At 38.8% G+C, this 22,189-nt stretch overlaps 1 protein-coding gene across 6 annotated transcripts in view; it reads right to left on the bottom strand.

Annotated features, from left to right (window-relative positions):
* NELL2 (neural EGFL like 2) overlaps window positions 1-22,189 on the bottom strand; it is a 399,234-nt gene that overhangs the window by 261,765 nt on the left and 115,280 nt on the right. For all 6 annotated transcript variants that reach the window (XM_013063029.2, XM_013063030.2, XM_013063032.2 and 3 more), the window contains one exon: window positions 18,169-18,319. In XM_013063029.2, coding sequence (XP_012918483.1) covers window positions 18,169-18,319 — 151 coding nt within the window. The remainder of the gene's footprint in view (window positions 1-18,168; window positions 18,320-22,189) is intronic.

Here is a 22,189-nt window from a genome sequence, read left to right as displayed (position 1 = left end):
TAATTTAAAATTCTTTTGAAAATTGGAAAACGTAATAGAAAAATAAAGATCCCACCTGACTAAGAGCATAATCTATAAGGTTCATAGGAATAGATCTAACAAAATGTGTGTGTGCCCTTTACGAAGACAATTACAAAATAGACAAAAGAGGACATGGAAAAAAACAGATAAGCCATATCCCTGGATAAAAGAACTAACCACAATAAAAATGTGAATATATGTAAATATATAAATGTGATATTATTTCAATACAAACACCAATGGGACTTTTTTCATAGAACTTAACAAATTAACTGTTAAGTTTATACCGAAGAATGAAGTTTTAAACATAGCAAAAAATTCTCTCTTTTTTTAAAGATTTATTTATTATTTGAGAGGCAGAGAGAGTGAGCAAGTGGGGGAAGGGATAGAGAGAGAGGATCTCAAGCACACTCCCTGCTGAGAACCGAGCCCCAACCGGGGCTTAATCTCAGGACCCTGAGATCATGACCTAAGCTGAAACCAAGAGCTGGATGCTCAACTAACTCAGCCACTCAGGCACCTCATAAATATAGCAAAAAAAAAAAATTTTTTTTGAGAGCACAAGTAGGGGGAGTAGCGGGCAGAGGGAGAAACAGACTCCTGGCTGAGCAAGAACCTAGGATCCTGGAATCATGACTTGAGCTGAAGGTAGATACTTAATTGACTGAGCCACCCAGGTGTCCCATAGGAAAAAAATTCTTAATGGGAACAGAAACCTGCATGATGATAAGAGTTTTATAAAACTATAGTAACTGGACCAAGATGGCAATATAAGTTGTTCCTGATCTTCCTCCCCTACCATAAACAAACAAACTAACTAAACCAACAACTATTCAAGGACAAGACACCACTGAGAGAATTCTAGAACACAAGGATGAGGCTGAAGCACCCGCTATACCTTAGAAGCCAAGACAGACTGCCTTAGAAGGGTAAGAGAAGCAGCCACACATTGACTGAATTGCCCTTCCCTCAGGCCATGCAGGTCTCCCCTGAGTTTCCAGTCCCTCTGGTGGGAAAAGAACTCAGTACAACCAGCATCACTCCACCATCTGAATCACATTGTGGGAGCCCCATGGAGATTGCAGGGAAATCTACAGGGCTCAACCAGGAATCTCATTATGATGGAGAAGAGGAAGGGACTTGAGGCAACCAGCCCACAGATCATAGCAGACTGAATTCATATCTGCAGTGCCCAAGTATTCATCCCAACTAACAGTTTCTTTCATCTGCAGAACCTAGCTGAGGGTTCATGCTGACCAGGAAACTCTGTGCAGGGCTGATCTCCCTGATTCAGATCCTCAAATGAGGAGTTTTGCCAGCCACAGAGACCAGTTTGCCCACCCCCAGGCAAGGAACTGAAACACAGCCCCATTCACTTTGGAGAGTGTCTTCCAGCCCCATCTAAACAAGAGGGCTGACTCAAACTCCTAGAAGCAGGGCAGCCCAGGGTCACTTGAGCCAAGAGGTAGGCAGGCAAAGCCATAATGAGCATGAAGCATTCCCAGTCTATGCTCAGGCAGGGGGATTAATTCACAGCCACGGTTGAGAGTAGCTTCCAACCCTTCCCAATCAGAGTCTGTTTGGGAAAATGAGAGTAGCTTGGAGCGGCCCCTTCTCCACTGCCCCCCAAAAAGCTGAATCACAGCCCCACCTGCTGAGGAGTCTTTCAGCCTCAACTGACCAGAGGGCTGGCAACAGCTCCTGGAAACTGTGAGGCCCAGCAGCACTCAAGCTGAGAGGAGGCCAGGGAGGGCCAACAGCTCGTAGAGCAAAGCCAGAGCTGCTGTTCGGTCAGGGAACTTGGAGAGCAGTCTGGCTGCAGTTAAGAGAACAAAGGGCTTTACCAGCTTTAGAGCTGCTTCTTCGCCCACTCAGGTGGGGAAGCTAATTCATAGACCCACTCATCACTGATTACAGCTTTCAGCCTATTCAACCAGGGACCTGCACAGCCCTTTCAACAGCCCTATGTACAGTAGGTACTTGAAGAGAGAGCACAGCCCAGGGATTCCTACATCTGGAGAGCAAAACTTGTGGCCTTACTTGACCAGGGAATTCATTGCACACTCTGGCTTGATTTGGATCCCAAACAATGAGCTATACAGGCCCTGAGTCCCATCCTGCTGCCCTGCCAGGGTAGAGAAACTAATTTATAAGCCCCATCTACAGCTGAATGTAGCACCCAATCCCAAACATCTATAAAGCCTGACCAGAGAACGCAGGCAACCACAGAGCCCATCCTACAGCCTCACTCTGTTAGGGAACAAAGCCATCAGTCCCATCCAACTGTTTTCTAGCCAGGAGTTTACTCTCCACCCCTCAACTCTGTCCTCGGAGCTCAACCAGCTGCCTTGCCTCAAAACAGACTATAATAACAGGCCCGACATACCCAAAGACACTACCAGCAAACACATCCAGAAACCCAAACTGAGCTGACTGGTAAATAACTAACTCTGCCAAAGCAAACCTATAAAATCTGGAAGGGGGCTTGATCACTCATCTGCACAGATACCAACAGAGGAAGCAAAGATCACAAAAAATAAATGTGATACCATCAAAAGAAATGAATAAAGCTCCAATAACTGACCCTAAAGAAACTGAGATCTATGAACTTTCAGGCAAAGAATTCAAAACACTTCTTTTAAGGAATTTGGGGGACTATAAGAAAACACAGACAACTAAATGAAATTAGAAGAATAATGCATGAACAAAACAGAAGTTTGAAAAGGAAATAGCAACCACTAAAAAAAAAACAAAACTGGAATTGAAAAATACAATAACTGAACTAAAAAATACAACAGAGAGTTTCCAAAACAGACTCGACCATGCAAAAGAAAGAAACAGAAACCTGGAAGATAGGGCACTAGAAATTACCCAGTCAGGAGGGGAAAAAAAAGAGTAAAGAAAGCCAATGGGAATTATGGGAGACAATGAAAAGAAACAAAATACAGATAATGGGAATTCCAGAAGCAGAAGAAAAAGGGACAAGAACAGAAAGTGCTTTTATTATTTTTTATTTTTTTAAAGATTTTAGTTATTTATTTGACAGACAGAGATATAAGTAAGCAGAACAGCAGGCAGAGAGAGGGGGAAGCAGGCTCCCAGCTGAGCAGAGAGCCTGATGTGGGGCTCGATCCCAGGACCCTGAGATCATAACCCAAGCTGAAGGCAGAGATTTAACCCACTGAGCCACCCAGGTGCCCCCAGAAAGTGCTTTTAAAACTGAATTGGAAATTTCCCAAACCAGGGGAGAAAAATGGACATCCAGATCCACAAAGCCCAAAAGACTCCAAATAAACTGAACCTGAATGGAACTATACTGAGACCCATTATAATTAAATTGTCAAAAATCAAAAACAAAACAAAAAACCTTTTAAGAGGAGCAAGAGAAGAGAGAAATTACATGCAAGAGAATCTCCCTCCATGAGATTATCAGCAAATTTCTCAACAGAAACATTTCAAGCCAGAGGAAAATACTGAAAGAAAATAACTGTCAAACAAGAATTCTATACCTGGCAAAACAGTTCTTCAGAAGCAAGGAATGGATAAAGACTTTCCCAAACAAACAAAAGCTGAGGGAATTCATTCCAATCAGATATGTCTTACAAGAAATGCTAAAAGGAATGTAGTTCTTTGAGTGGAAGTTATTAAAATCATGAAAACATAAAAAAGGTAGTATCGAGCTCACCAGTAATGGTAAATAAGTAGTCATGGTTAGATTCTGCATATGATAATAGGGGTGTATAATTCACTTACAGCTCTAGTTTAAATGTTTAAAAAAATGAACATAGTAAAAATGAGCATAACTGCAATAACTGTTACTAGTCACACAGTATTAAAAACATGTAAACCATAATAGCAACAATCTAAAATGTGAGGAGAAGTAAAAGTGTACAGTTTATGAATTCTATTGAAGCTAATTTGTCAGTTTCAAGTAGGGTATTATAAATTTAAGATACTTTATGTAATCCTCATGGTAATCACAAAGGAAAATCCGGTAGTAATTACACAAAATAACACAATAAAGAAATTAAAGGATGTTTATGCTAAGTGAAATAAGTCAATCAGAGAAAGACAATTATCATATGACCTCACAGATATGTGAAATTTAAGAAACAAGGGAGAGAATCATAGGGGAAGAGAGGAAAAAAATGAGACATGATGAAATCAGAGAGAGAAAAAAAATATAAAAGAGACTCTTAATCATAGGAAACAAACCGAGGGTTGCTGGGGTGGGGGTGAGGGGGTGGAGGAACGGAGTAAATGGGTGATGAACACAGGGGAAGGTATGCATTGTAATGAGCACTGGGTATTATATGAGACTGAAGAATCACAGACCTATACCCATGAAACAAACAATACATTCTATGTTAATTAATTAAATTTAAATAAAATCTTTAAAAAGAAAAATAAGTACTAATTGTTCAAATGCAAAAAAATACAAATAAAAAAATCAAGATGCTGACACCAAAAGATATCAAAACACAAGAAAAGACAACAGGATAAGGAACAGAAAACAACCAACAATGGCAACAGTAAGTCCTTACTTATCAATAATTGCTTCAAACATAAACTCACCAATTAAAAGATTTTAAAAGGATAAACAGATAAAAAATCCCAAAATCTGACAACATGTTGCCTACAAAAGACTCACTTTAGCCTTAGGGACACACACAGACTGAGCATGAAGGGATGGAAAAAGACATTCCAAACTAAGAGTGACCAACAAAATCAGGGTAGCTATACTTCTTTCAGATAAACTAGCTTTAAACTGGGAAAAAAAATAAAAAAGGAAAAATAGACCAAGAAGATCATTATATAATGATAAAGGTGTTGATACATCAAAAAGATATAATAATTGTAAATATTTATTCACCCAACATTGGAGTACCTATATGTATAAAACAAAATCTAACAGAGCTAAAAGGAGAAGTAAACAATAGTGCAATAGGTGGGGATTTTAACATCCTACCCTCAACAACGGATAGATCATCTAGACAGACAATAGTACGGAAACAGCAGATTTGAACAATATAGACCAAATGGATTTAACAGATATTTATAGAACATTCTATCCAATAAAAGCTGAATACACATTCTTCTCAAAAAAACACATGAAACATTTTCCAAGATAGACAATTTGACAGGCCATGTAACAATCTTAGCAAATTAAAGAAAATTGAAATCGTACCAGTATGTTCTCTGACCACAATGGCATAAACTAGAAATCAATAAAAAGAAGAAAACTGGAGGGGCACCTGCGTGGCTCAGTGGGTTAAAGCCTCTGCCTTCGGCTCAGGTCATGATGATCTCAGGGTCCTGGGATCGGGCCCCGCATCGGGCTCTCTCTGCTCAGCAGAGAGCCTGCTTCCTCCTCTCTCTTTCTGCCTGCCTCTCTGCCTACTTGTGATCTCTGTCTTTCAAATAAGTAAGAAAAAAAAAATAATAAAAAAAAAAGAAGAAGAAAACTGGAAAATTCACAAACACATGGAACTTAAACAACCACTCTCCTGAACAACCAATAAAGAAGAAATTAATGGAAAAAGAAAAGAGTTTCTTAAGGCAAAAACACAACAAACCAGAACTTATATATGCAGCAAAAGCAATTCCAAGAGGGAAGTTCATTGCAATAAATGTCTACATTAAGAAACAAGAAAGAGGGGTGCCTGCATGGCTCAGTGGGTTAAGCATCTGCCCTTGGCTCAGGTCATGATCCCAGAGTCCTTTGACTGAGCCCCAGAACAGGATTCCTGCTCAGCAAGAAGTCTGTTTCTTCCTCCCCCTCCTCTTGCACTCCTGCTTGCTCATTCTCTCTCCCCGACTCAAATAAAATCTTTAAAAAAAAAAAAAGAAAAAAGAAAAAGGGGCACTTGGGTGGCTCAGTGGGTTAAGCCTCTGCCTTCGGCTCAGGTCTTGATCTCAGAGTTCTGGGATCGAGCCCCGCATCGGGCTCTCTGCTCAGTAGGGAGCCTGCTTCCTCCTCTCTCTCTGCCTGTCTGTCTGCCTACTTGTGATCTCTGTCAAATAAATAAATAAAATCTTTAAAAAAAAAAAAGAAAGAAAGAAAGAAAGAAGAAGCAACAAAGATCCCAAATAAGCATCTTAACTCTGTATCTTAAAAGGAACTAGAAAAAGAAGAATGAAGAATAAGCTGGGCCCAATATTAGCAGAAGAAAGAAAATAATTGATAAGATAAAAATAAATAAATAAAATAGAGAAACACTAGAGACGATTAACTAAAATAAGAGTTGATTCTATGAAAAGATAAACAAAATTGAAAAAAACAAAAAACAAAAAAACAAAAAACCCAAGAAGAAAGAGAAAGGACTCAAATCAAAAAAATTATAAATAGGGGTGCCTGGGTGGCTCCATGGGCTAAAGCCTCTGCCTTTGGCTCAGGTCATAATCCCAGGGTTCTGGGATCAAGCCCCGCATCGTGCTCTCTGCTCAGCAGGGAGCCTGCTCCCCCCCCCCATCTCTCTCTCTGCCTGCCTCTCTGCTTACTTGTGATCTCTATCTGTCAAATAAATGAATAAAATCTTTTAAAAAATTATAAATAAAAAAACAACACAAGGTTGCTGGAGGGGATGGGGTGCGAGGGATGGGGTGGCTGGGTGATGGACATTAGAGAGGGTATGTGCTATAGTGAGTGCTGTGAATTGTGCAGGACTGATGATTCACAGACCTGTACCCCTGAAACAATAACACATTATATGCTGATTATTAAAAAAAGATATTGGTAAAGAGTAAGGCATTGTAATCCTAAACAAATGTTGGCTTTATCACCTGAGGGAAAAGAGAGAAAATGGAGATGAAACTGTCAAGAGCCAAATCTAAATCAATCTATATTGCAAATTGTTAAAAAGTGGTATTTTCTATCAAAATATAATAACCACCCACACTTCCACTATGTTAAAGGTAATACCTATTTCTAAAAATGAACTCCTGAGCACATGTAAACATTTTTAAGTGTGGGGAAAAAAGGGGGGGTGGGGGGCACATTACAACATACCTTACAGAAATTCAAAGAATCAGAAGAGGCTACTGTGAACAACTATACCCCAACAAACTGGACAACATAGAAGAAATGGAGAAATTCTTAGAAACACACAGGAATCAGGGGAAAAAACAGAAAATCTGAATAGACAAATTACTAGAAACAAAACTGAATCAGTAATCAAAAATTTTCCAATAAAGAAAAGCCCAGGACCATATGGCTTCACTGGTAAATTTTACCAAACATTCAAAGAATTAACACCAATTCTTCTCAAATCACTCTAAAAAATCAAAGATGATGGAATACTTTCAAACTCATTTTAGAAGGCAAGCATTTTCCTGACAACAAAACCAGAAAAAGACACTACTAGAAGTGAAACTATCAGCCAATGATGAATATAGATAAAAAATTCTCAATAAAAAACTAACAAACCAATTCAGCAGCATGTTAAAAAGATCATTCATCATGATAAAGTGGGATTTATTGAGGTATGCAAGGATGGTTCAATATATGCAAATCAACCAATGTGATACATCACATTAATAGAATGAATAAAATATGATAATCTCAATAGACAAAGGAAAAAATCAGTTGGCAAAATTCCATACCCATTCATGATAAAAACTCTTTAAAATAAATTAGGCATAAAAGGAACATATCTCAACATAATTAAGGTTACAAAGAAAGTGCACAGCTAATATCAGTCAGCTGAAATTTTCTTCTTTTCCTTAAATTTTCTAACTGACTTTCTCTTCTCTTTCAGGGAGGAGAAAATAATGTATTTTTTCTTCACTATATCATTAACATAATCCCATCCTATAGAGATAGGATTATCAGGTAAGAAAATTCAGTATATCAAAAATACCATAAAGACTTTAATGCAGATGAAGAATACAGATGACATAGAGTTAATGTCCTCATTACATGGAACTCATTTAAACCAAAAAGTGTTTATGCAAGCACATTACTGGTACAAAAATAAGCAGACTGACTAATGAAACAGGAGAGTCGGGATTGATTTTTTTTTTTTTTGGTGTGTGTGTGTGTGTGTGTGTGTGTGAGAGAGAGAGAGAGAGAGAGAGTGAGAGACAGCATAAGGAGGAGAGGATCAGAGGGAGAAGCAGACTACCCCTGCTGCGCAGGGAGCCTGATGCAGGACTTGATCCCAAGACTCCACAATCATGATCTGAGTCGAAGGCAGTTGCCTAACCAACTGAGCCACCTCGGCACTCCAGGACTGATTTTTTTTTTTTTTAAGATTTTATTTATTTATTTGACAGAGAGAAATCACAAGTAGGCAGAGAGGCAGGCAGAGAGAGAGGAGGAAGCAGGATCCCCGCTGAGCAGAGAGCCCGATGCAGGGCTCGATCCCAGGACACTGGGATCATGACCTGAGCTGAAGGCAGAGGCTTTAGTCCATTGAGACACCCAGGCACCCCTGATTTTTAATATCAGTATAAGACTGCATTGATGATGAAGGAGTTGCTGTTGAAGGGAGGGGAAAGAGTTAAAAGATGTTGAAATAGTTATCTGTTTAAAAAAATGTTTAGAGCTTCATTTTTTAACCTAAAGTAAATTTTAGATGGCTTCAAGCATTAGATGAAAAGGAAACCATGAAAAAAATACATATTTAATAAAAAAGACTATCTGAGGGAGCCTGGGTGGCTCAGTGGGTTACAGCCTTTGCCTTCAGCTCAGGTCATGGTCTCAGGGTCCTGGGATTGAGTCCTGCATCAGGCTCTCTGCTCCGCGGGGAGCCTGCTTCCTCTTCTCTCTTTGCCTGCTTCTCTGCCTACCTGTGATCTCTGTCTGTCAAATACATAAATAAAAAATCTTAAAAAAAAAAGAAAAGACTATCTGACCTAAAGGCAATGGGGGAAAGCTACTATGCCCTAAATTTTTGACATGTCAGCATCTTCAAAAATGATAGGAAGGGAAAAAATGAAGTCACAAGTGTTGATCAAAGAAAAAAAAAAAAGAACTAAAATAATTCTCAAACTTTCCATTCCTGAGGAAATATTTAGAAAAATCTTTTCATCATTAGAAGTATTTTTTTAATGCCAGAAAAAAATAAATAATAAATAAATAAGTAGCAAACTGATCATTAATAGCTACATGGGCCAATTATTTCTAATGAACAATTAACCTTTACTATCACATAAAAAGAAGTAACATGGCAATGTAGAAAGGGGAAGCACGAAAATATTCAAGCAGGAACATCAGGTTGATTTCCTCAAACATGCGAGGCTTGACCCTCAGAAACAGTTGCCTACACAACAGCCAAGTCACAGGTAGGCGCACATCTGGAGTAAAGAGTAGATGCAAAGAGGCTACAAGATGGATATGGCAGAAGGGTCTTGTGTTTGTCTACGATATTTGGGGCCTGATACCTGAACATGGTCAAATAGGATGGAGGACTACAAATACTCCCGGTCCTCTGCATCTCTAAGGAGGTAAATACCCAAAATGTGTGATGGGAGTGGATATGGGGGGGGGGGCAGCAGCAGAACTGATTCACTCCTTGGTCCTGCAGCAAGAGTGGCACCCGTACAGGAAGGAAAACAGGGCCTCAGTTCTTCAGTACAAGAGATCTGTGCTCCATGAAATAACCTCTCTATATTAAAATGTGTACTTGCTTTCATCACTTTATCTATGTATAAATTTGGTACACACAAACTATGAGAAATCCCATTTGCTTGCTGTCTTAACTTTAATTGTTTCTTTGATGATCAATTCACCATGCCTACTTGGTAGTGCCATATGCATGCTTAACCACCTCAGAATATACATTGCAGCTTTTCTAATAAAGTGGGGGGGCGGGTCAAAATACACATTAAGATGTAATTTTATTTGAGATATAAATAATGATAAACATACTTTAAGAGAATAGAATATGAAGTTTTTGTGAATTATGAAGAACTTGGGGTTTGAAATTTTAGCTTATAAGTCCTATTACCTTTAACATTATTTATTAAGCAATGTGCAATGAAAAAGTAAAGGGTAGGGTAGCTGTTATATCAGTCTGTTAATTTTATCCATGATAAACAGTCATCTTTTAGTTCAGAACCATTAAGCCAAGCAAATATTGCCAGCAAGTTTAATTTTTACTTAGTAATGTCAAGAAAGAGAAATGGCTTACTACATGACAAGCACTCACAAATATGAAGATACATTTTATCAGCCTCATACATAAATACATTCTTACTCATCCAGAATGTATAATAATTAATACTAAGAGAGTAGGGAAAAAAATCTCATTTATTTCACCTCAACTTTATTAATATGGAAGATGATGGCAGACTACAAGACAGTTTGTATTTATTTGCAAAGCTACTGCCACAAATTCTTCCCATGTATTTGTAAAGCAAATTTATAGAAGATGGAGGAAGAGAACAGAGTCATTTTGCAACTTGGGGAGATTTTTTCGTTTATTTTAACTTATAAATATACTTTGCTTTTCAGTGAGTGTTTACTGTTTTCATGTCTCTCTTCTAAATCTCCTGTATAAATAGATAAACGAATCAGTCTCTTGGAATTATTTCTCTATTTTATTTTTTCCCTTTTGAAATGCAATAGTCAGAAAACCATAATGATGAGAGAATTCTCTGATCTGCCTGAACGTCTTCATTCTTTCAGACATAAAGTGTCATATATTATGGTTTGTTGTTTCAGATAATACTGGTATTAGCCAAATCGACACAGAGACAGCTGAAGAGTCTACCAGCTTTTTACACTGTGCTCACAGAAAGTCTGTGATCTAATTTTTAATAATAGCCCCTACTTGAAAAATACTGTTGGAAACACTCTCAGCTGGGAGGCCAAGTAAGACTACTCACAGAACACCAGGACACTGCTGATGAGGTTCCCCACAGTTTTGTAATCATGTAACTTTGAAGCTGTATTTCAGTACCAAGGTTTGACTTAAGCCCTCTTCCAATTCTGAGATGTTGTGATGTCTGTCTTTCCTACTTCCGTCTTGCCGTTTGTGCACTTCAGATACCCCAGAATCCAGAGTGGGTCTATTAGTTTCAGATGTCCAAACCAACAAAGTTGTGTGATTAGGCTTCCAGCGTGAACGCACCGGCTGAGACGTTGCCATATAGCTCATTACAGGTGTCGCTATTCTCTAAGAACGGGACTTACAGCCATTTCAAGGCAGTGACTGCCAGTTAGTGAAAGTCTCACACTAGAGCTAATGACATTTCAGAATAGATTAGGCAGCCTGCATCAATATAGCAATTTCAGCATTCTTCAGGTCCTTTGCCCTAGCTTGATTAAAACTTTGTGACGTTACTAATGATTCCTGGTGCACTCATGATGATCTTTCTCTTGATCTTTCACGTATTACTTCATCCATCAAATAATTATTTACCATGTAATGCTGTGTGACAACATGGTACATGAAATGGGGTTTATACGAACAATGCACAATCCTTAACAGCAAGAAAAAAAAAAAAAAGACAAATCTTAAAATAATCTAATCAGGATTTGTTATCAACTATGTACAACTGGTGTACAACTATGTACACCTGGGAAAAAGACCAGAAAGCTGCATCCCAGAGTGTAACGGTGGTTATCTCTAGATGCCAGGACTAAGGTAGTAGTGTTCGTAAATGTCCAACAATTGGCTCTCTGTTCTCTAGAGAAATAATTCTAAAATATTTGTTCATTGTATAAGAAAGATGGAACAAAGACTGAAACAAATAATATTTATAAATTAAAATACATCCAGAAGTAAAGTCCCTGCTTTGTAGCATTTGCTGATTTCCACGCTGTTAAGTACTCACACCGTGGCCTACTTTAAGCGATCATAATAATGACAACTCACAAAGTTTCAACTCCCATAAGCCAGTATGAATAAACACCAGCACACCACTGATTGGCTGAGCCGCAACTTCTTCTCCTTCTTTTTTTCAAAATGTTTTTAATGATAATAGTGGTTGCCCCCAGGGATAGAAAGCAGGTGGCTGGGGACAGGGAGAGAGGTGGACTTTTCTTCTCTATAACCTGCTGTGCCTTTTAAATTTTGAACCATGTGATGTACTACCAATTCAAAAAAAAAAAAAAATTAAAACTTAAATTAAAAAGTCCTCAATAAATATTTATTACAATTGTGATCAAAGGCAGCAAATGAAATTTTTAGTATCCAATATACAACTAATACATATGTGTATACATGCAGCACATAAATAACAATATAAGATGTTATACATCAGAATGCCAGAAAGAGTGGCACAAATTTAAAAACTGCATTGGAGGCAAATGCAGTAAGAAAGTCATGTAAACTAGAAAGGTCAAGAAAAGCTCTCTGGAGATGTAAGCAGAATTCTGAAATATGGGCAGCATTTGGACAAGAAGAGGGAAAGCACGGAAGTGACACACTGATGATGAGCAGACTGGCCGTGTGCCTGGCATTAACACATCACTTTTTTTTCATCTCTGCCCATGCTGAAGCTGATATTCATGCCCGTTTCTCTTTCTTAGGGACTTGTGCCTACTTAATTTGGCACCCGAACAGTCTGGTAGCCAGGCTCTCCTGGCAATCAGCCAGGATCGCAATACGATTGGCATCAGGGACTGACATAAAGGAAAGAAGTAGTTTCACATTTGTGGTAAGAATATTAATGTTTACTTAGTAACAGGTCTATAGCAGGCACCCTGTGGTCTAACCCACAAAGCCTAAGTCACAGGAAGAACTCAAGTTCTTCCTACCTGGCCTGTAAGAACATGTGCTTGGATGAAGCATCACAAACTCTCCCCATCAACCCCAAATTCAACTAGAAAATGAGCTTCCCCAAGGCACGGAAGAGCTCTTCTGTGAACTAGAAGGACCTTATGGAGAGCTGAACCTGCTCCTAATCCCCACCAGTTAAAGGATCAACTCTCCACTGAGACAGGTGTTTTTCAACATTTAACTAGTACATATAGCTAACCAATCTGTGGAGCACATAAATTCACTCACTTTATCCAGAGACAGATTTTGCAAACCAGCTTATTTTAGTGGATACCTCAGGTACTTACACTGATCAGAATTAAATACTTTTTGGACACTTAGGATTTTTTATTGGCAGAAATAAGAATCTGATTATCTCTATTTTTATTTGTATCCAATGATGGGATAATCTTTGGTTATTAAAAACTGGGTTATAGGGGCACCTGGGTGGCTCAGTGGGTTAAAACCTCCAGCTTAGGTAATGGTCCCAGGGTCCTGGGATCAAGCCCCGCATTGGGCTTTATGCTCAGCAGGGAACTTGCTTCCCCCCGCCCCTGCCTGCCTTTCTGCCTACTTGTGATCTCTCTCATATAAATAAATAAAATCTTAAAAAAAAAAAAAACTTGATTATAAATGAGGATTTGTTGGCATGGGAAAATCCTCAAGATATTTTGTTAATTTTAAAACATTGTAAAATATCATGTACAGTAGGATTCAACTTTTAAAATACTATACATCTACCCTCATGTAGACCTTTATTATAACTGAAAGTATTAGTAGAAAATATTCCCAGGTGGTAAAACTACAGATGATTTTTATTTCCTTCTTGGTAATTTACCTCATTTGCAAAATTTCCTATAAATAACATATACAATGTTTGAAATTTGTAGCATAATTAAGAATTTCCACATTCTATGGAATCCATTCAGCAATATGTCATCTACTTCCTGAGGAATAGCATGGCCCTGCTCTTGAGAACTGCCTCCTTCAGGCAGAAATGTGTGTCTTCTATTCAGCTGTGTCCTTATTAGGCTCCTCAATTTTCACATAAAATGTCAGTATTTCCTCCAACTCAATTCCTATTGCTGTTCACTCAACATTTAACTCTCACTGAGGTGTCAAAATAGCTACAACTGGAATATTTACTAGAGAAGTCTAACCTGAATTCAGTATTACTCTGAGAAAAGCAATTTATATGGAATATTGCCTTAAGGTCATGGTCTTTTATCAGAGTTTCATATTGGAGGCACTATGGGGATAAGAATATTAGTAGGAAATTTGTCTGCACAATATCAAGGGTGCCGTATGGTTTCAAAGACCTTCACACCTTGACACACGTTCCTGACATCCCTGTAGCTTTGCTTTTCCCAAAGTGCATTACAGCATGATGTCACCAACTGAGGTGAAGCCCTCTAAACTCGTTTCTCTAAAGACACTCACTCTATCCTGTCCTAAAGCATCTCTGGTCTTGGAACCAAGAATAACTGCATTATCTTAATCATCCAACTGGGTTTCTATTTTTCCTTTGCCCTGACTTTCATATTTCATTTTACTCTTATCTTGTTGTCCTACAGATATCTCTATAAACCACCTTATATTTTTAGTGAAAGAAAGCAGAGAATAAATAAATAAGTGTTCAGGAAATGATGAAATTAAAAATATGAGTCAGAACAAGATGAAGGGAAGAAAGATAACAATACCAGAACACACAGACACACACACCCCACAACCAAGATCTGTCAGGGTGCTGGCAAGTTAGGACCTATCACAGTGTACTGGTAAAAGCACCACACTCGAGAGTCTGAATAAATGGATGTGGGTTCAGATTCTGTCACTAACTAGCTAAGTGATGCTGTGAATTAAGGGGGCAGAAAAGAACCAAGTTGAACAACCTACCCACAGACACTCATCCAGCATTCTGGCTCTGTAGTGCAATGACCTGAGTTTAAACCCTACCTCCACTTGGTTTTGGGAACCTCCAACAACTTAAGCTCTCTGGGCTTGGATTTCTTATCTGTGAAATGGGAATTGGCGTATTGACTTTGTATAATTATGGCACTTTTGTGGCATCTTTTCCTCTAGTGTTCTCAAGCACCTTATATGAACTTAGAGATGATGAACCTGAGGCACAGAAGAGGTAAGCCATTTGCACAAGGTCATGAGGCCAGTGAGTGTTAGAGCTAGGACAGGAATGCACGCAGTGCCCCTCTTGACCTGCACTCTTAACCACTCATCAGTGCTGAGGATCAAACGAGCCAATGCACAGTGTCTTTAATAACTGCCAGCTTACTAAACAAATAAAAAGTGCCTTACAAATCAAAATGATTTTTTTTATAACACAGAAAGATATACTATATCTCAAATATGCTTTTTAGGTAAGTGTTATCAAACTCATAGATGATATAAAGAAAGAATAAGTAAAACAAGGAATTACAGAATTAATATTGAATGTAACAAGTATAACTAGAAAGCCCAAGAGTTGAGCACAAAAATGTATGTATAAATATATGCCTTATGGTGTTATTTATTAAAGTTAAAAAAGGAAATGAGCTAAATATCCAAAGTAAGGGACTGATTAAATAAAACATGACATATCTACACACACAGACAAAAGGACTAAAGCAAAATATGACAGAATGTCAACATTGGTCTCCTTTTGGTAATACAATTTGTAGTTTTTCTATTTCTTTATACTTGTCCGCTTTCCATATTTTCTACAATGAAAATATATTGCCATATTGATTTAAAAAAAAAACAAATATTCTCTTTCATTGAAATAACTCAATATAAATTCTCATGTGTTTTCACACATCTACATCACAGGCAGAGTAAGAAAAAAATCCACCTGACAGCAAGTCATTCTTCCTCAGATCTTTCATCAAGAATCTACCCGATTATGATCAGGTATTTCAGAGTTCCACATACTTACTGTTTAAGATGCTAAAAATAATTTTCAAACCATCTCAGTAAGCATTAGATTGAAAGTGTATAGATTACAAGAAGTCTGTGCTGGTCAAACATTTGTACAGTTACTCATTATATTCAACTCCAGGGACCAACAAAAACATTGCCCATCTGGGACGCATATAGATGAGGGCAGTGGACCTTGTGAAATGCTGCCAGTTAAGTCTAGAGGAGCAGATGGAGTACCCAGCGCTGGCTACTCAGCTCCGAGACAAGGGGGGTAAGATAGGAGGCTGCAGTAGCCATCGTGGATATAAGGATATGCCATCTGGAAGGAGGCTGAATGAGTTCCATGTGGGGAAAAGTTACCCAGCAGAAAAATCTAATGTCCAAAATACAGGAGAAAATTTTTTTTTTCACAAGCATAAATAAACAGCTCTAGAGGAGCCTGGGTGGCTCAGTCAGTTAAGTGTCCAAATCTTGATTTCAGCTCAGGTCATGATCTTAGGATCCTGGGATCGAGCTCTGTGCCAGGCTCTGTGCTCAGTGGGGAGTCTGCTTGAGGATTCTCTCCCTCTCCCTGTGTGCCTCCCTTTACTCATGCTCTCTCTCTCTCTTGCAAATAAATACATCTTAAAAAGAAGGAGGAGGAGGAGGAGAAAGAATCAGCAATAAATCAGGCTGCTCTATAAAGGAACAATGTTCCTTTATTAAATGTGAATCATGTTGCCTAAAGCCCAGGTGAGATAGGCAAAATCAAAGCACTGTAAGCAAGGAGTTCAGGTATCAATTACTTGAAGACAAGGCCTATCCCTGGCACCAGAAACAAACCAAGAAGAAAAGCCCGAGTGAACCTTTGAAGATGGCACCTCTCCTTTTCTTGCTCTGCCTTAAAGGTCTTAATCCAATTACCAAGTGAACTCTAGTGTGGCGCCCTCCTCTCAATCATAGGTCAGAACTTAGAGGAGGAAAGAAGCCCAAGTGAGGGGCCTAGGAAGTTATGCCAACCCTCTGGGGCTACAGATGGAATAAGGCAGGGCCTTAATAGAATAATCCAGGTAGAGTGTGATCAGGTACCATGCTCTCTACATCAGCATGCTCTGTTTTGTTCTCACACATTCATGCTTCTGTTTGCTCTTTAGTATTAAGGTTCATTTTTATTTATTTCTTTTTAAAGATTTTATTTATTTATTTGACAGACAGAGATCACAGGTAGGCAGAGAGGCAGGCAGAGAGAGAGGGGGAAGCAGGCTCCCTGCTGAGCAGAGAGCCCAATGCAGGGCTGGATCCCAGGACTCTAGGAACATGACCTAAGCCGAAGACAGAGGCTTTAACCCACTGAGCCATCCAGGCGCCCCAGTATTTAATAAAGGTTTATAAAGACCTAGGTTGCCTCATCTCTGATAAGATAAACCAAGAAAAGAGGGTTTCTGCCCACACCTGAAAAGGATCATTAAAACCTCTTATATATTTTAAACATTTGACATATATAAACTCTTTAATTTTCACCACAAGCTATGAAATAGGCTATCACTATTCCCATTTCACAACTGATAAAACTGTATTACAGAAAGGCTATGTGACTTGCTCAAGGTCCACAGTTAGTAAGTCATGGAGTGGGTATTCAAAACGTGAAAATGAAGGAACTTGCATTATCAGAACTGTAGTTATTCTTTCACAAATGAATCATTTAGGGGATGCCTCGGTGGCCCAGTCAGTTAAGGATCCAACTCTTGGTTTCAGTTCAGGTCATGATCTCGGGGACCTGGGACAGAGCCCCACATCAGACTCCACACTCAGCTTGAAGTCTGCCTGAAGATTCTCAACCTCTGCCCCTCCCCCACTCACTCACAAGCACACACGATCATGTGCTCTCTCTCTCAAATAAATACATCTTTAAAGAAAAAAAGGAAGGAATCATTTGGAGATGTTTGCTATTATTCAGTAACAATCTCTGTTTACACAGAGTCATGAATGACTCTTCTCCTCCTTCCCCTCCCCTCCCCCTCACCATTACTCCCACAAACTCTCCTAATCATGCTTCTACACATGTGCGAAGCTGGGAGATACTACATAGTATTTTAATTTAATACACATCCAAGAACATAGTTGTAACTGCTGCTGTCTGAGAGGTGCGTCAAAAAAGCAGTTATCTGTCAATGGCTAAAACTATAAGACTATTAAATTCTAGACCCAGGGAATTTCCTAAAGAAATTGAATATAGTATTTTTGTGGCTATACACAAATTAAGAAGAAATATATTTGTCTTTAACACTGAGGAAGAAATTTCATGAGGAATTTAGTCATTCATAAGTGTGTCTTAGGAATGGTGATTTTTGTGTGCTTTTAGCAACATCCATCTCCGTCTGCATCTTAGCTGATCTCAATTACTGGTGTTGGTGATTTTGCATAATGTAGCAAAATTATTCTAGCTGTTGCCTACCAATCTTGTGTAGAGTATATCTTGCTTTTGTTTACTTCTTCTGAATATGTTCATTTAACTATGTATAACGAAAACCCCAGCAGCCACACTCACCTGTGATCCAAGTGGTGAATGGAGAGAATAACTCCAGAATTTAAGTGGGTCTGTTTTAGAGTCACCAAAACAGTAAATTCATGTTTATTTCTCAGCTTCTGAAAAAACTGCTCAGCTGTGGCGGTGGAAGCCTTTATACTTCTGGGAGTATCTAAAAAAAGGAAAGATACACTAAATAGACTAAAATTTGATTTTACAAAGTATCTTTTCCATGCAGCATCTTTCAAAAAAACATTATCAAGTGACAACTGATATACTAAGTTTCAGACTCTTTAAACAAGACTTAAACGCTACATAGTTAATAGAACACCAGACAGTCAACCAATTACTAAACTTTTGTTCCAGGAATCTTTTTTTCAAAAATGTCCCCTTTGAGGCAAAGAATCAAAGAAGCCTGTTTGAAGAAGTGTGCTCCCAAGTTTTCTCCTGACATATTTTATCCTGGATACCACAACCACGTCAGTGTCAACCATGAGCAAAAAGATGTACTTCCTAGAATAGGACCTAAAAGACCATGATAGAGCCATTTAGCTTTTCTGACACCTCATGACGGAAAACGGGATTTAAATCTATGTGTCACCTTCCACATTGATGTCTTTAGCCAGAAGGCATGCTATAAATAGATTTTTAAAAAGATCATTGAAATTAGTCACTCTCAGCCTTCTGTGCAGTGGATGAAACATTAAGATCAAATTGTCTTACCATATTGTTCAAAGAAATACATAGAACTTCATTCCAATGTCCCTCTCTCCAGACTCCCAGAAAGCCTCGCCAAGGAAGGGAAGCCCTGGAAGAGCAGAAACTTGGACCCTACACTTCTACCTCATTTAGTCTTGCACTCCACCTCAGGACCCAGAGGGTATGGGGGCAATACAGATAGAAATGGATTTAGTGGATAGAAAAAAACCTATCATTCAAGCCATCTGCTAACTGAGCAGAAGGCTCTCCTATTCATAGTATATGCAAAGAGTTGATGGGAGCCAGAAAAAGTTTCCGTTGTTATCAAACCATTCTCCTCATTTCTATGCTTTAGACTAGGTAGACTAAGTAACTATACTCACTTTAGACTAGGTAGTCTAGGTAACTACTAGGTTAAGTAGTTCTCAATGGAAAAACTACCAGCATTTAGAAAGAACAATCCCTCTTTATGCAAAACTGCCCCATATGTTGCAGAACATTTAACCCCCTTGGTCCGGGTCCAGTAAATGCCAGTGACACCTGACTGCAGTCATTATGACAACCCAAAGTTCTCCCACACATTTCCAAGCATTCCCTCAGCAGCAGTATAGCAGAAATCTTACTGAAAACCACAACCTCGATGAAACAGATTATAGGATTAATCCAAAGTTTCATACCTTTCTAGCCCCATAAATTTATGGAATAAAGATGTATCCATCTGTGATCTGTGTCCATCACCAAGAGTGGACAGACATGGAAAAGTCCTCAAAATACCCATAAAATAGAGGAAGGGTTGCATAATCCCAGTACAGTGAAAGAAGTGCTGTCATACAGGTAGGAACAAAGTGTGGACAGATCACAGAGGGGAAAAATATTCAACATCATGTGGAGGGAAGGATCTCAGAAGACAGATGGCATTTGATCAGGAGTCGACCAGTAGAAAAGAGAGAAAAAAACATTCCAGTCACAGGAATAGTGTGTGAAAAAGCAGAAAGGTGTAAAAGGGCATGACGAGGCTGAAACAGTGACTAGCAGCCATTGCGGGATGGGCCTGAATAGTAAAGCTGGATAGGCAGGACCTTCCGTGCCAATGTACCTGTGATTTCTGTCACCATCATTAATTTACACCCTTGCTAAAAAAAATATAGACAAGACACAAACAAACAAAAAACCCCAAATAGTATAAAACAAAAGAAACCCTCTTATTTACCACTGAGAAATGATATTTACCACTGAAAAATGGTCCTACCCCACTCTCAACACAAGACTTCCCTCTACACCAGTCAGAGCAACACCAAACCCCGTCCACAGCCACTGATTCAGGAATGAGACTAATCCAGGGCACTGAAGTCACACCCAGGATATCTTTTCAAAGTTTTGGGAAAAAGAAATTTCTTGTTTCAAAAAGGAAACTTCCTCTGCTCCAATCAATATACACAGCTCAAAAGCATAACAGTAATCTACAATTTCTGCCATAGTCAACACAATAGTTTCTCCCCAAGTTCCTTCAGGGATAAGACTGGCTATGGAGGGGATTCCATACAATTCTTCCTAGCTCCAAAATGTTCCACTTCCTCAAGGACACATACAAAATGTAATTCTGTGAGAATAATTCATCTAGTGTCAACTTTTAATCCACTCCAATTTATACACAAGTAAATCACTCACAAACTTCATCACTTCATCTTAATTTGATAGATAAAAGCAAATTAAAATTAAATTATAAATATTTATTGTGCTTCCCCCCCTTTTCAGGCAGGTAGAGTTTGAGTGGCATCCTTTGTCTTGCTGAACAGGATAATAGATGGGGATGCAAATGAGAGAAGCAGAGAAAGGACTGCACTGAATAGAGAAATGAAGATCAGACCCACAGAGAGATCCAAAGATGTGGCCTGGAGAGCTTGAGCTCATCCATGGGGAGAAAAAGAGTTTAGAACTGGGCCACAACTGCCTTACAAGTGAACTTTTAGAAAAGAGATGTTTACGGAGGGTTTATAGCAGTTTTGTCATTTGGTATGCATAGACAACCATCACTAATCTCTATATTATTTTCCACTGTTTTTGGAGTCAGATTTTTGGGGAGAGTTGAGAGATTGCATTATTTTTGCAAGCTTTCTCTGTTTTGTTTTAGATGAAATGATATATAAAAAGATTGAACTTAAGATGAAAGGAAGAAGGATCTAAAAGAGTAGATTACATTTGAGTATCATTAATAAAAATGTAAGGCACCATGGTTGAAAACACAGTGAAGGAAACTTGATAGGTGAAGAAACATTTTTTAAAAAATTGGTCAATCTCAATTTTGGAAAAATTTCTCTGATGGCCATACAAAAAGTTATTTGAAGAAAGTAGAAAGCTGAACATAGGGAAAACTCTTGAGAAACTTTCAACTCGGATGATCATAGACTCTTCTGTTAGATTTCACAAATCTTAAACATCACATTTCGACATCCCTAAACTACCTTTCCCAAACCAAATCATCTCTCCAAGCTCTACTCCCAGCCATTATCCTCCCTATTTTGCCCGCTCAATGAGGGTAGGTGACTTGTAAGAAGGAGGGAACCGTCCAACACAAACATGCCAGCAGAAATCCCATTCAGTTCATACTATAGTGATAGAAGAAATAATATTGGACTGTCGTTGGTTTTTTGGTTTTTTTTTCCCCCCCTCTATCTCGATTAACCAAATTCTTTACACAGAGATTTACAAACAGACTTGCATGAACTTCCCACCTGTGTTACGGAGCGGGACAATATGGAAGGCAATGGAAAGGAGAAAACCTCACCTGACTGACTGTGACCTCAAGATGGTCTCCTCACCTGGCACCTCCAGCCCAGGGGCCCAGGACACAGCTGAAGATTACTTGATTGTGACAGAGAGAGCACTTCTAGGAAGTATAAATCATGACTGCATCATACTTTCAGCTGTCAACAGAACACCATCTCTTACCCACCCTCACCTCACCTTAATATTATTTAAATCTATTGTTGCTCTTAAAAACCTGCTTTTCATAAATTCATTATGCCTGAGTCCAGGAAGGACTTGATGGGGGCCTGAATTCTATGAGGAGCATCGGAATAAACAGGAGTGGTAGAATTCCAGAGATTTTTAGAAAACAGAATCTAAAGAATTTGGTCACTAATAAAACACATGCAAAGGCAAAAGAAAGAGAAAACTGAAGCTGATCAAATCTAATGTTTCTAGCTTGAGAGACCAGATGAAAGGAAATGCAGTGGGAGCGTGATGGTACCCAGATGGGCTATCAGTTTTAGCAATGGTCATTCTGATGTGCGATGGGACACACAGGTAGGAGTGTTCTCTGTGAAGGCGGCACCACAGAACT

Source organism: Mustela putorius, unplaced genomic scaffold (genome assembly GCF_011764305.1).
Source record: "Mustela putorius furo isolate JIRA1106 unplaced genomic scaffold, ASM1176430v1.1 tig00537227_pilon_pilon_pilon, whole genome shotgun sequence".
Classification (NCBI taxonomy): domain Eukaryota; kingdom Metazoa; phylum Chordata; class Mammalia; order Carnivora; family Mustelidae; genus Mustela; species Mustela putorius.
The sequence above is the reverse complement of the archived record's forward strand: the minus strand, read 5'-3'. Positions and strand labels throughout refer to the sequence as shown.